Raw genomic sequence first — 14,943 nt, forward strand, 5'->3', positions numbered from 1 at the left:
CTTGCTACTCCTTGCATAACTACTGTATTTCTTGCCTAACTACTGTACAGTCATGTTCCTTAATCCCATAAGGGGTGGCCACAAACAAATCAACCCCATGTCACCCTATATTCTGCCATCAGGATGCCCTGCTATTTACAGTACCTCTCCATTTCATCCCTCCATCTCATTCTATGTCTCCTCCCTCCACATCACCCACATACTCTCTTATAGGTGGTTCTCTCTCTCTCTCTCTCTCTCTTTCACATACATAAATATTACACAATAACATTAATATGCCATATGTGAGTTTATACAGTACTGGTGAGGGAAAGGTTCCAGGGAGCATCCTTAACCTTTAAGCATAGGAATTTAAATAGTAAAGCATGGAAGCTAAAGACACCCACAAAACTGATCCGGCCACACAAAATAAGCTGCTGAAGATCCCAGGGTAATTCATCAGAAGCAACAAGTGAACAAGTACAGTATCAGTAATTTTATGATGTATGACATTATCAAGCAATGGTGTATAAAGTCTGATTTGACAACAGTAACAGCAGGTGTATATTACAGGTACTCCCACTTTACGTACATTCAAATTAAGGTATATATACAAAAGGCGTATCTCTTTCTGATCAATATTTACAGTGTGGTATAACAGGTTTCACAATTACCAGGTACCTTTATATATTTTAGCCCCTCCCCCCTTTTTTTGTACAGTTATAGAGGGCCATTCTTTATGTACATAAAAATTCACCGTACACAATGCTTACCCAGACAACTCAGGGAGTACCTGTACTTCCATCAAGGTGTAAGGGCCTGAGGCTAGGCATTTGTAATCCCAAACATTCAAGGGAGTTCAGAACAAAGACACCAAGCAGTGGTCAAGCTATAAGCAAACACACTGATGCTGAGAGATCTTTCACTTGCAATTCTCTCCTTTAACTTATCTGTTAAGTCTCCCAGAACCTGTCTCGGCAGTTACAACCCATTCAGCACACTGATGTCTTTAGTATACTGCCTGCCCTCTGAATTACTTTACTCAGATTAAGAGAGTCCCTTCACAGGGAGAAAAAAAATTTAAACTGAGCTTCTTCAACGAGTTTAACATAATTATTTCTGCATAGTATTATTCACATATTTAATTTAATTGTTTCTTTGTTATTGTATTCCTGTTATCCATAATTACTGTATTCAAAGTGAAAGGCTCTTCACAGTGAAAGAATAACAAACAACCCCTTTAATTTGCATAATATGATAATATTTTCATTTTTATTTTTTCTACCTTCAGGCAATTTTAATTCTGCTTTGATAAGATATTGTGTTGAAAAAGAATTAATATTGTACAACAGACTGCCAAGAAAACTGCATAAAATAAAAACTCAAAACATATACTGTGGATACTTTATACTGTATTTAAATGGGTAGTATGGTATTCCACTTATATAAAAGCTGAGGGTTCAATGAGTCATAAAATTATACATTATAGGTACTGCAGCAGTCTCTTTACAATAGGGATTGTATTAAGAAATGAGGAGGCATAGTGCAAATGTAAAAGGGAGGTGGAGATATAAAGGGGAGGGCATCAGTTATATAAGGACACAATGCACATACAAAGGGGACATTGGCTTCTATTAATGTAAGATATAATGTAGATATAAATGGGAGGGCATCTTCTATTATGTAAGATATAATGCACAAAGGAAAGGGTACATCCCATTATTCTGAAGTGAATTTATACATGAACACCACATACTGTCAGCCAGCTAGCATAACAGCCTAACTCATCATCATCATCATCATCACCTCATTTATAAGAAATTTATCTGTTAAAGTTATCTCTGTTTGATGATAGTGCCAAAGTTATTATGAAGCATTTTTATACATATGGTCATAAAATTAAGAATAAATGCATCTCTATACTGTATACACTTTTTTTGTTTTCTCATTTTTTCGAAACAAATACAAAATGAGTTTGGCAATTACAGTATGCTTCCAAGCTGATGATATGGAAAGGTGGAGGGGAGGGCAGTTTATTTTACTGTTCAAATGGATATACTGTATACTGTACTGGACATAAATGGACACTGGACTATATGAACACTCACTGTATAAATGTGACCATATATAAATACTAACTGTATATAAACACTGTAGTACAATATCTAAACACTAACCATATAGGCTGTAAACAGTGAATGATACAGAAACACGATACAGTATCTAAACACTAACCTTTAATATATATAAACACTGAACCATACAGAAACATTACCAGTATATAAACTTATAAACACTAAACCATCGAGAAACACTACAATATCCTAACACAAATAGTACATAAACACTAATATATATAGAACACTAACTATAGGTAAACGCTGTACCAAATCCAAACACTCACGATACAAATAAACACACACACTGACCTGCAATCTCGGTCTGGCATTGGCGATATCAACAGTAGTGACGCGTGTGACTGAGTAGGCGTGACGAACGATTAGACCATTTTCAAGCACACTCTCGGATCTGATGCCAGGGTGGTCTGGCTGTAAGAGACAGATATATTTTTTACTGTGTTATCATGTGGAAAGTATTAGGAGAAGTACTTGGGAAGTTTGGCTATGTGGAGAGAATAGAAAATGAGACACTGATTAGGAATGTAAGATGGAGGGGGAGAGATGGGGAGACTTGGGGTGAGGTGGTGGGATGGGGTAGAGGTGTTTGAGTAAATGTAGCATAAGTTGGAGAAAGGGAAGTTTGATGGCAAAGGACAGGATGAAGTGGGTGATTTGCTTATGGACACTTCTTTCAGGCTTAAGGCATCATCATCATCATCCAATCCTACATTGCCCCATGAGGAGCATAGGAGCCTGGGGCTAGGCAAGTTGGTCCTGACATTTAAGATGAAAGTGACCAGCCTCACTCAACCCTGAGTGGCAGTATGTGAGCAATAAACCCAAACCATCCCTTGGATATAAACCTTCACCGGTTGAATCCAACTGGAGCTCCGTAATTACCCACTAAACCACCAGGTGCCATAATTTGGTTATATGGTTACCATCCAGCATTGTAAATGGTTTCCTGTTGTACAGGAAACCATTTGGCTTGTCACTCAGTGTAGAGTCACCCACAGGCAGAAGGAAGAGGAAAGGATGAAGGAACAAAAGACAGAAGAGGGAGTGTAAAGTCACCCGTAGGCAGAAGGACGAGGAAGAATGAAGAAGAGAAAGAAAGAAGAGGATGGAAGGAAAGACGGATGGAGGAGAGGAAAGGGCAGACACCCGAGAGCAGCACTACATCGAGTGAGTGGATGGTGAGCGCCCCCACCTACCACATCAAGTTATAAATTATCATTATTATATTGAGATAAAGAGATGCTGTGTGTGGAAATTTCCACATGGGGAAAAAAAAAATCTTACTTGTGACATGCAGGGATACTCCATGACCTCCCTCTGAGATTAAGGTGTCTGGTTATAGATACATAGAAATGGCAGACAAACATGTATGTATGTATGTATTTATATACATATGTATTTATATATATATATGTATTTGCGTATATGTGTATGTGTACAGTATATTGTACAAACCTCAATAGCACATCCTATCAGTGACCCTCTGAGACTGGCTTTCTGTAAGATGTTGAAGAGGTTGGGTGGTGGAGCACGAAGGTCAATCATTTCCACCACACCACCAGTCATGTCAACCATACTCTCATTGATGTTGCCGCCACGCAGGGCCTCATACCCACCATACATCCTGAAAACAGTAGAAAACAGCAATTCTATGAGCAGTAATAACTTTTTTAAAACCCCAAAATGTGGTAAGATAGGGTCCAGAAAGCACGAAAAATGAAAAATGTAATGGAGAGAGGACCAATGAACAGCATGCCCATCAACATAAACATATCATCATCATCATCACCACACTGCCAGTCATGTCGATTGTACTCACGGAAGTAGTACCAGTAATTCTCATCACTGTGTTCTCCTTTATTTCTGTTGTGGCCTCAGGCTTATCAGAACATGAACCTGGTGGAATGCAGGCTGAAGCTGTCCTTGGCTTCCAGGTCACCATCCTCCTTTCAGGGGATGAGGATGTTTGTTTAAACAGGCTATGGAGCCACCTGCCTGTATTACACCATTGTGTGAAGGCATCTCTCTCCAGCACCATTAATTAGCTTAAGCATTTCAAATCCATCTCTTCAGTAGAACTTGACTAATTTGGTGGCAGCCTAATTCAAATAAAAACTAAATCATCAGTTTAAAGTATTGTTGCAGAATACTGGCAGAAGCACACAATTGCAGCTTACTTTGCATACGCCTTTTCCAAGAGTGCACACCAAAACTCATTCTTTGTTTTTGAGTGCATGAAGATGAGGCGTCCATTGTAGGTCGGTAACATATCATCTATCACTATGTCCTGCCATGTGCCATACTGCCAGAATCTGTGGAAGTGAGAAGAATTAGTGCTTACAGCTCATTACTTATCATTAATATTATGATCATCATCTTCATCATAATTCCTAGCAAAGCTGTAGGGGGAGGTAGGATCTAGAAATGAGGCATGAGAAGTACAAAAGTATTAAAACTCTTAGGTTATACATGAGTATTGTTCATACTGTCATACAGAAATATAAAAAAGGGGAAATATATTTAATATCTACAGACTTCAGTAAAATATGCACCACAGTGTATAGTAAAGGAAGTGACAACCTTCAGATTATACTGGAGGCTTTAGTTTCAATATGGTCAAGTCCATTTTCATGAACTCCTGTTCCAAAAATGGCTTATCTATTTTATTTTCATATTACTGGCAACATTCCAAATACACATTTGAAACCATGATATTATGACTACTGCCAGATAATTTTAATCACCAAGTACCCCTGAGCCTCCAACAGTAAACATTTGTTGGTACTTAAATGATTTAATGCAAATGAGCTCTCTGCATCACAGCCATTACACTTGTTCAATGGTAGAGGTATCCTTCAGAGGAGTAAAATAAACATGTAGTCTGGATGAAGCCAGTGTAATTCATGTATTGTACTTATGTAGATCCATGTCTAATAAATGGATATGATGCATCACAGAGTTAGTGGTGTTTACCTGAAATGAAATATGCCGGCATATAGGTGTTTGAAGCTCTGGTCACGTGGCACCACACTGTGAAACCTCTGTGGGTGAAGTGTTAGGTTGGCAACAGCAGCCAGTAGCCAGCAGTCTCCTGTGGTGGTGAAACATAAGTGCTCAAAAAAAAAAAAAAAAAAAAAAAAAATGCATAGACATCATATATACATAAATATCAAACTAATGTGCTGTAGACGGAAGACATTTGACAGTGAAGGGTTAAATTAAATGGCTAATCTTGATGGTAAATAAACATGATGTTGGTGTTTATGAAAGCATGTAGCAAATGAGGTACTTACCAAGCTCACCCTGTTGGATGTCAAACCTTGTAGCTCCATCGACGAAGAAGCACGGGTCTTGTACAATCTCCTGCGAAGATAAAGATCCCATTAGTTTTAGTCGCTAGTTGTACTGTTGTCATATTTTTAAAGGCTCCAACATGCTTGCATGCATCAGCCTTGGTTACCTACTGGCAGCTCTCCACACTGCTTGATCTCTGGCAGCCTCCCTGTTCAGTTCTTTATCCCTGAGGTCACACACTATGACCTCATCTCAGGTCTTTTTTGGTCTGCCTTTTGCAACCCTACCTCTGACATTCACATCTCTTAACCTCCACACCAAACTGTTGTCTTCTATTCTCTCACCACGCCCACACCTTCTCAATCTACCACTCCTTATAAAAACACCAGTACATTCAAGTCTCATCCTTCCTCTCATCTCTCCAGTTGCAATCCTAACCCCCACAGGCCTCGCATTGAAAGATGCACTACACATCCATCTAATCATTATCATTTCTATACATCTGAGCCTCTTCCTGTACTGCCCAGGTTTCACTATTGTAAAACATGACACTCCTAACACATGCTGCATACAAGAATCCCTTAGCATGGAGGAAGAGCCTTCTCAATGTTAGGAGAGGCAACAGCTCTGTGAACTTCCTCCAATCACTCCTTACCCTAGCCATAGAGGTAGCTGTAGCCCCATCTCCAGCACATAATATGCCCTCCAAAAAACAAAACTTCTCCACACACTCAAGAGACTCAGCAAGATCAACTCTCTCATGCCTGACACTCTCTACATGCTCGTCTCCCAGACACACAGCACTCCCAAATCAGCATTATTTCGCAGCCTTCCTTTGCACCCACTTATCACAAACACTGCGTGAGATGGAGTTACTTCCCACATCCTTGTGGAAAATGGCTCATGTCCACACTCCTTCAGCTCTGACAATACTGCCACCAAGCCTACATATCATTACTTTTATTTTATTCACATTTACTTTCAAACCCTCGTGCACCATTCCATTTCCTTAATCTTGCTTTCGTCTCCTTTTATTTTCTGTGATCAACACCAAGTCATCATGATACATCTCCCATGGGAGTCCATTTCTGAATTCACGTGCGAGCTTAAAGCACCATGACAAACAGTAGGGAGCTCAAGACTGATGCCTGATGCATGCCAACATTCATAGAAAACTCATCACTCAAATTTCCATTCATTCTCACATGGATGTCAGCACCCACATATATAGCCATAACCACTCTAGGCCAGTCATTCCCTGATCCCAAGCTTTCTCACTGCCCACTCCACCACTTCCCAGGGATTCCGTCAAAGGTCTTCTCCAAATCAACAAAAACAAAGTACAGATCCCTTTTCTTTCTGATATACAGTACTTTTCCTGAAGCTGTCGAACAATGAATATGGCATCAGTGGTCTCTTTGCCTGGCATAAGCCCAAACTGCATCTCATCACTATTCACTCTTTCCTTTTATCATACCTTCTGGGACTCTCTCCATTACCTTCATTGTATGGTCCAAAAGTTTTATGCCTCTAAAATTTTCTCTTTCCAGGGCATCACCCTTCCCTTTACACACATTTACAGTTACACTCTTCAGACAGTCATCTTGGACAACACACTCACATATAATTGGATTTGTCAGATTAGTAACTAAACCCACTCCAATGTCACCTGAGGCCTTCAGCATTTCAGCAGTCAGCCTGGACACACATGCCACCTTACCCCACTGCATCCTGTCTATACTCCGTTTTGTTTATTGAGGCGAAGATGCACTTGACAGGTTGATAATGACTGGCTGAATGCAACATTTCCAAAAAATATTTAGTAACTCAAATTTCCCTCTCAGATATTTGTTGTCAGTTAATAACGCTAGATTAAGAAGTAATGTTGCATTCAGCCAATAATCACCAATCTGTCAAGTGCATCTTCGCCTCGATAAAAAAAACGGAGTATAGTGCCCTACTCATAGTAGCAGCATCAATCAAAGGCCAAGGGCCAAATGCTGGATATGCTATGCTGTCTCCAAACCTTCCCTGTTCCTGTCAAACTCCTTGTTCAGCAACCATTTATAATGCATTCTCCAGGCATCTGTAATATCTGCACTGCCCACCACTAGTTTTCCTTCATCATTCTTCACATATTGGTCATCTGTGATATCCCTGTGTTCCCTCGTCACCTGATTTGCCACCTTAAATACCATACTCTCCCTTTTGGTAATATTTAATAAAAATCTGTGAGACTCAGATTTTGTTCTGTATATCTCCTTTCTGGTTCCATGCTTGGCAGCTAAATATTCCTCTCCGTTACCACCCTTTTTCCATTCCCAGAGGCCTTCTTTTCTCCTGTGAGAAAAATTTGATATTTGTGTAGGTTACTTTAAGTTAAACAAGTTTGAGACATGCTGTTGGGGGTGAAGAATGATTATGGCTTCACCACACCTTTAATGTGAACCACAAAAATTTTTGAGCCAAGATACAGGTCAGTTCATCTGATGCTTTAGGTAATACAACTTTAAATGAAGAATGTCTGTAGTAAGAAGAGGAAAATAGTTCTAAAGAGAGTACATCTCCAAAAGGTACCCAGTCAAGACTTACATGAGGTCTTTTCCAAACGTATGTCCTGCGGGTAACTCCACTGAAGTTGATAGAATAGTTATTGGGCGGGAACTCTGGGTCCTGGTACAATCGATTGGCAGCAAGACACTCCTGACGCAGTATTCTGAACCCTTTCTTGACTATCCTACGTCCCTCTCGCACCACACGCTTCTGCTGGTTGTACTGTGGGCAAAGATAAGACATAATTTTAATATGTTCTTGGGTCATATTATCATTTGTCTTAAGAGGTCTTCTTATACTGTACAGTAATTCCATGTTATATTTGGGTATGATCCAGAGTGTTGAGAATTTATCCTTGCAGTTCTATCCCTCAATCTATTGCCAGACACCATCATCCTGTAAGTGGTAGCCACAAACAAATTCCTTCAATGCCATAGGCTATTGTCCTCTGTTATTTGGCTGCCCTCCCTCTAACTCAAACCCCCCTTTCTCATATACAGTATCTCCACTTCATCCCACCATCTCATCCTCAGTCTCCCCTTCCCACCTTCCACCACTCACATACACTCTTCTGGTCAGCCTCATTCTCCAGCCTCTCCATATGGCCAAATGTCAAATCAACTTCATAGGCAGCACTGGATCAGTAGTAGGTAATTTTTCTTTAATTTTCTGTGGACTTTAAAGCAGAAAAACTATATAAAGGGCAACTGATGTAATGGCATGGACAGAAGCGGTCTTCTCTCAATCAACCCCTTAAACTCAAGTGACATTCTTTTGAGTTTATTTCTGCTACTATCAGTCAGTTTTATTCAGATTGGGAAAAGCTTCTCATACTTATAGGGTTTATTAATGGTAGCCAATTTCATAATTATGGTTAACAGGAGATATCATTTCTCAATACAAATATCACCATCACACTGCATATCAAAATATTCAACACTGGCACTGCATAAAACAGTCTACAGCAGGCACTCTTCCTAGGAAAAGGGGAAAAAATAACAACTCTGAATCAAGAAAATACCTGCAAATTATAAACATGCAAGAAGGAATAGACCAATACAGAATCTGGAAAAGGGAAGCTGGACATTAAAGCATCCAATTTCTTATTATCAAATTAAACTCTCGTTATTTCTACATCCTTCCTCTGCGAATCTGTAATTACTGACCACATGCAGTGTGGATTCCATTATCCAGTTACCACTGTACTCTGCTGAGACTTTCGACAGGTAATACATCCTTTTACAGAAGTGAGGCAGGCACGGGCTGGTCATTCATATTTGTTAGTACAAACAAGTATACTAATAGATTTGATCAAAGAACGATAGAAGCATCATGATAACTCGGAATATTATGTACAGTATAAATCCATCCATCCGTCCATTGCCAGACGCCATGTATCCCAAATAGGGTGGCCAAGGGCTTAGAGTTAATTGTTTTACAGGGAGGGGCACTAATCCTCCACCAACCCCACTTGACGTAGGGATGCCAACAGCATCTGGTGTTCCCAGGCGGTCACCCATCCAAGTAACAGTATAAATGCTGTACATAAATACACAAACCTAAAATATAATTGGTGCTACAGCCACAAGAATCGTCTTTTGACTATTCTTTCTCTGTAACGACCCTGCTCTATCCCGAGCAATGTAAACACCTTCCCTTCCTTGAACTTTCACACCTTTTCACTCTCCTCTTGGGGCAGGTGGCTCAGTAGTAGTGCGCCTGACTTGAGAACAAAGGGTCGAGAGTTCGCGCTGCGTCCCGGTAGCTGCCTTGCTGGGAGAGGTAGCGCTCTCCCGTCACCTAGCAGGGCTATGTTCTATCAAGATCAAGGTCTACCTCGGGGAATTCATTCCTTTATTCACCCTCCCCTCCCCTCTGCTCCATGCCCACCGTCACCCTTCCCCTCCATCCCTATTCTTCGCATCCTTCCTTTTATCTCTCTCCCCGCCTTTCCTCCACCCAATTTGTTACTTTAGTTTGTCACTTATTACTCTAACATCTCCCACACGTATATATGCGTGTTTGGTCCATTTCAATACATTATATTAACAGGCACTAACTCGTGACGTTTATGGCTTTACTGACAAACAGTTTCACGAAGTTTAACTTTAAATCAGCTGTTTACCCATCAACTGCTAGTATATTCTCACTTTTGCACCATTTCTCTTAATTATGAATGTTACATGAACACAGTAAATACATATTGCTAGTGGTGAAGAAGCTGCACAAACTCCTGCTTCATAAGTCACGCACGTCTTGATCGTCAAATATGGTGTGTAGCAAAATTCCGGAAGTGCACATACGTAGATATTAGTGATGATAAAATCTGAACCTGCATCAGATAAATTGTGTGTTTTATTATGTGGTAAATATATGAATGTCTGTAGCCAGTTGTCGAGGCCAGAGCCTTGTGGAACTACGTTGCTGTCTGCAGTGTGTCATTTGGCATGCAGGTCGATTACATCTAACAAGTACGTGTTCGATAAATGTAGTGATAAAACATGTATGATCTTTCTAAGGCTTGTATTCTCGTCAGTTAAGGAAACTCTCTAACACCCCTTCCTGAGCGGTTTATTTTTGGATATGGCTGGTTAGTATCCTTTTGTACATTATTCATGCAGAGTATGGCGATGGTTGAAGGATCTATGTAACTCAGAATAGGGCAGTAAGATGCAGAAAGCAAAATAATCAGTTTAGGAAAAGGTGTCAAGGAGCTTCCATAACCGAAGAGCACAGCCTTAGTTAACTACCGCTGTAATATGTACCGTGGTCTTATAATGATAAAACATATAAGACTCTATCAGTGCTTACATGGTTGCAATACATGGTTGTGGGACGTAACAAAAACTGCCACTAAACGATTCGTGTGGGCGAAAGGCATTAATTTACACCATCTAATCTCTGCAAATCAAGTATGAAGAATGTCAAGGTCTTATTTCCGTCACCTGCTTCAACTTAACTTGGCCTAAATTTTCGTCATTCTGTTGCACACTTCAGTTAACTGACTGGGAGAAAAAAGTCTACGGCTGTACATCGTTTCCCTAGCACTTGTTCGTGACTGGCACCTTATTCTAGTGTTAATCTCATAATTTAGGATTCAAGATGGAGAGATGACAATTTTACGCAGAGTGAAGAGTATACAGTAAAGGTACATTTCAGTGGTATATAAAACTTCCTAACACCTCACCCTGGAATTGTACCTTTGTCATTATAAACTTATGTATTCATTGCACGATAATCTTATGTATGGTACTATGGCCGTTTCAGTCTATAACTTCTTGGAAACCTGGTGACATTTTTTGGTACATGCTTGAAAGAGTTATTTAGATGGCTAGGCAGGTATTGGTAGGTAGGTTGGCAGACGTAAGTAGGTAGGTAGGTAGACATAAATGGACAGAAAGGTAGGTTGGTGGGTAGTTGATGGGTACGTAGATAGACACATGGATAGATAGGTAGGTTGGTAGGTAGGCTGAGAGATGGACAGATATACAGGTAGGTAGTTTGGTAGATGGGAAGATAGGTCTATGGATAAAGCGTCTCTCTCTCTCTCTCTCTCTCTCTCTACAAGATTGTTTTATGCCGATTAAGAAAATTCTGTTATATACTAGAGAATATTCGGTTATAATGTGCAATAAGTAATAGTAATAGTAGTAGTAGTAGTAGTGTGGTGGTGGTGGTGGTGGCAGCGGCGGCAGTTATCATTACTGTTAGTTATTATTATTATACAAGCATGGGCGATTGTATGTGTGTATGCTCCAACAGAGGATCGAGTGGCAAGAGTGAAAGATGAGTTTTGGGCGAGAGTAGAAGCATGTATGGATAAGTTTGAGAGGAGCGAAAGAGTGCTGTTGATTGGAGACATGAATGGCAAAGTTGGGAATGTACGAGTGGATGGAGTGGTTGGTCAGTGGGGTGTGCCAGCTGAATTAGATGGGAATGGTAGTGCTTTGGTGGACATCTGTGCTGGTAAGGGGTTGGCAATAGCCAACACCTACTTTCGTCATAAGATGATCCACCGGTATACATGGAGAGTAATGAGGAGGATGGATGGTGAACTTGTTGAACGAAAGGCAATGATAGACTACGTGTGTGTGGATGAGCGAATGAGAAGACAAGTGTTGGATGCAAAGGTGTGGAGAGGGTGGGGGAATGGAGTCTCGGACCATCACTTAGTGATGGCCAAGGTAGAGCTGCAAAGAAAGTGGTTGAGGAGACGAAGGGGAAGACAGGAGGAAGCAGCTCCTGTGAGAAGAGTGGAGAAATTGCAAGATAGTGAGAAAAGGACAGTATAAGAGCATAGTGGAAGAAAGATTGGGAAGGTATGAGCTAGAGCAGATGGAAGGGGTGGAAGACGTATGTAAGATATTCACGGAAGAGATAAGCGCAGCGTGTGAGGCGGTTTGTGGAGTGAGGAGGAGATGCAAGGGTGTGCAAGGGACAGCATGGTGGAATGATGAGGTGAAACGAGCTGTGGAACAAAAGAAGAAGGCATATGGTGAATGGTTGGCGAGTAGAGGTAGGGGAGAAGATGAGAGAGAGAAGAGAGAGGTATATGTGAACAGGAGAAGGGAGGTTAAGAGACTGGTGAAGGAGAGTAAGAAGAAAGTGGATGAAGAATTTGGGAGGAATCTGAGTGTGAAATGGAGGGAGAAATTGTTTTGGAAGGAGGTAAAGAAAGTAAGGCAGTGTGAAAGGGGAAATAGTAGGGGAGTGAAAGATAGGAATAATAGATTGTTGGTGGAGAAGAGAGAGAAATTGAGGAGATGGAAGGAGCACTTTGAGGATTTGTTGAATGTAGAGAGTGAGAGCAGGGTGAGTATAAGTGGTTGGGGAATGGCTGGGAGAAGAAAAGATGATAGGAGGGAGGAAGAGATCAGTAGGTCGGAAGTAGTGGAAGCGATGAAGAAGATTAAGCTGGGAAAGGCCCCAGGAATTGATGGAGTGTGTGGTGAAATGCTTAGGTATGGGGGTGAGATTGTTGTGGAGTGGATATGGAAGTTGTGTAGATTGGCTTGGGAAGAGGGAAGGGTTCCAGAGGACTGGAAATCAGGTATAATTGTTCCTCTGTACAAAGGAAAAGGGGAGAGAGAAGTATGTGGTAACCATAGGGGTATTTGCCTTCTTAGTGTGACTGGTAAAATATATGGTAGAATACTCATTGATAGGGTTAGGCATATGACAGAGGAGCTAGTTGGAGAAGAACAAGGGGATTTAGGAAGGGAAAAGGGTGTGTAGATCAGATATTTGTTCTAAGATGTTTAGTGGAGAAGTATCTAGAGAAGGGAAGGAAAGTGTATGCTGCCTTCATGGACTTGGAGAAAGCTTATGACAGAATAGATAGGCAAGGTATGTGGAAGGTATTAAGAATATATGGAGTGGAGGGGAAATTGTTGAGTGCTGTGAAGAGTATGTACGAGGGAGCTAGGGCTACGGTGCGAGTGGATGGTGAGCTGAGTGAGTTCTTTGATCTCAATGTGGGACTGAAACAGGGGTGTGTGATGTCTCCATGGCTGTTTAATATATATATGGATGGGGTTGTAAAGGAGGTGCAAGGTAGGGCAGTGGATGTGGGGCTGGCCCTAATGAATGAGGGTGAGATTTGGAAGCTTCCGGTGTTGCTGTTTGCTGATGATACAGTATTGTTGAGTGAAGATGAATGGGAGTTGCAAGGTTTGGTGAATGAATTTGGGACAGTGTGTTGGAGGAGGAAGCTTAAAGTTAAAGTAAACAAAAGTAAAGTTATGGTGTTTGAGAGGAATGAAGTCACAGAGTGTGCAGTGAGGTTGGATGGTGAGGATATGGAGAATGTGAGTGCATTCAAGTACTTGGGTAGTGTGATGAGTAAGGATGGAACTTTGGGGGATGAAGTACGTGAAAGGGTACAGCAGGGAAGAAAGGTTGTTGGTACACTGAAAGCAGTGATGAGAAATAGGGAGGTGAGTATGGAAGTTAAGAAGTCACTGCATGATGGTATTGTGATCCCTACCCTGACGCATGGAAGCGAGGCGTGGACCTTGCAAGAGGGGAACAAGTCAAGAGTGAGAGCAGTGGAAATGAGTTACTTGAGAGGAGCATGTGGAGTGACGTGGAGGGACAGGTTGACGAATGAAGAAGTGAAGGAACGTTGTGGGGTAGATGTGGATGTGGTTGAAAAGATTAGGAGAAATACACTGAGGTGGTTTGGACATGTGGAGAGAATGGAGAATGAAAGACTGACTAAGAGGGTGTATGTAGGTGAGGTGGAGGGAGGGAGAGGGAGGGGTAGACCGAGGATGAGGTGGAGGGATGGAGTTGAGAGGTATATGAGGGAGGGGGGGGTGAGTTGGGGGGAGGGGAGTCAAATGGTGGGTGACAGAGTGACTTGGAGGCGTTTTGTCTGCGGCCACCCTTTGCGGGATTAGGGCGTCGGGCTATAGATAGATAGATAGATAGATTATTATTATTACTGTTATTATTATTACTATTATTACTCATTATTATTATTATTATTATTATTATTATCACTGAACTCCTACGATCAAATATCCACCTTTGCCCGTATGTACAGAACATCACCCCTCACCCCTGTATATGAACTAAAAAGGTGCTGAGCAGGGAGAAAGAATCCTAAAGGTGACGCGGTGGCTGTGGCGGTGGGGATATCCAGGACCCATAGGTGGGTCCTGGGGATATCGGTACAGTGAAGGAAGTTCGTATTCTCCTCGGGTAAAGAAGTTCCCTAGCACCTCTTCCTTAGCGATTTATTTTGCAAACTACCCATTAACTTTTTTTTTTTTTTTTGGCTCATAATTATCTCCTTAGCACCTCTTTCTTAACGATTTATTTTCCAGACTATCCATTAATTTTTTTTTCTTATAATTATCTTACCACCTCTTCCTTAACGATTTATTTTGCAGACTAGCCATTAACATCCTCTTTTTTTATATATATAATTATCTTACCACCTCTTCCTTAGCGATTTATTTTGCAAAGTACCCAT

The 14,943-nt window shown here is 41.0% G+C and overlaps 1 protein-coding gene across 4 annotated transcripts in view; it reads right to left on the minus strand.

Moving 5' to 3' along the window:
- Positions 1–14,943, minus strand: part of LOC145416995 (calpain-A-like) — a 52,932-nt gene that overhangs the window by 17,299 nt on the left and 20,690 nt on the right. For all 4 annotated transcript variants that reach the window (XM_080285840.1, XM_080285841.1, XM_080285838.1 and 1 more), the window contains exons 3-8: positions 8,004–8,186; positions 5,411–5,480; positions 5,091–5,208; positions 4,295–4,429; positions 3,573–3,741; positions 2,409–2,528 (exon numbers count right to left, since the gene is read on the minus strand). In XM_080285840.1, the coding sequence (XP_080141966.1) occupies positions 2,409–2,528; positions 3,573–3,741; positions 4,295–4,429; positions 5,091–5,208; positions 5,411–5,480; positions 8,004–8,186 (795 nt within the window). The remainder of the gene's footprint in view (positions 1–2,408; positions 2,529–3,572; positions 3,742–4,294; positions 4,430–5,090; positions 5,209–5,410; positions 5,481–8,003; positions 8,187–14,943) is intronic.

This window comes from Coenobita brevimanus, chromosome 108 (assembly GCF_032717465.1).
Source record: "Coenobita brevimanus isolate Jiangsu-jjx chromosome 108, ASM3271746v2, whole genome shotgun sequence".
NCBI lineage: Eukaryota > Metazoa > Arthropoda > Malacostraca > Decapoda > Coenobitidae > Coenobita > Coenobita brevimanus.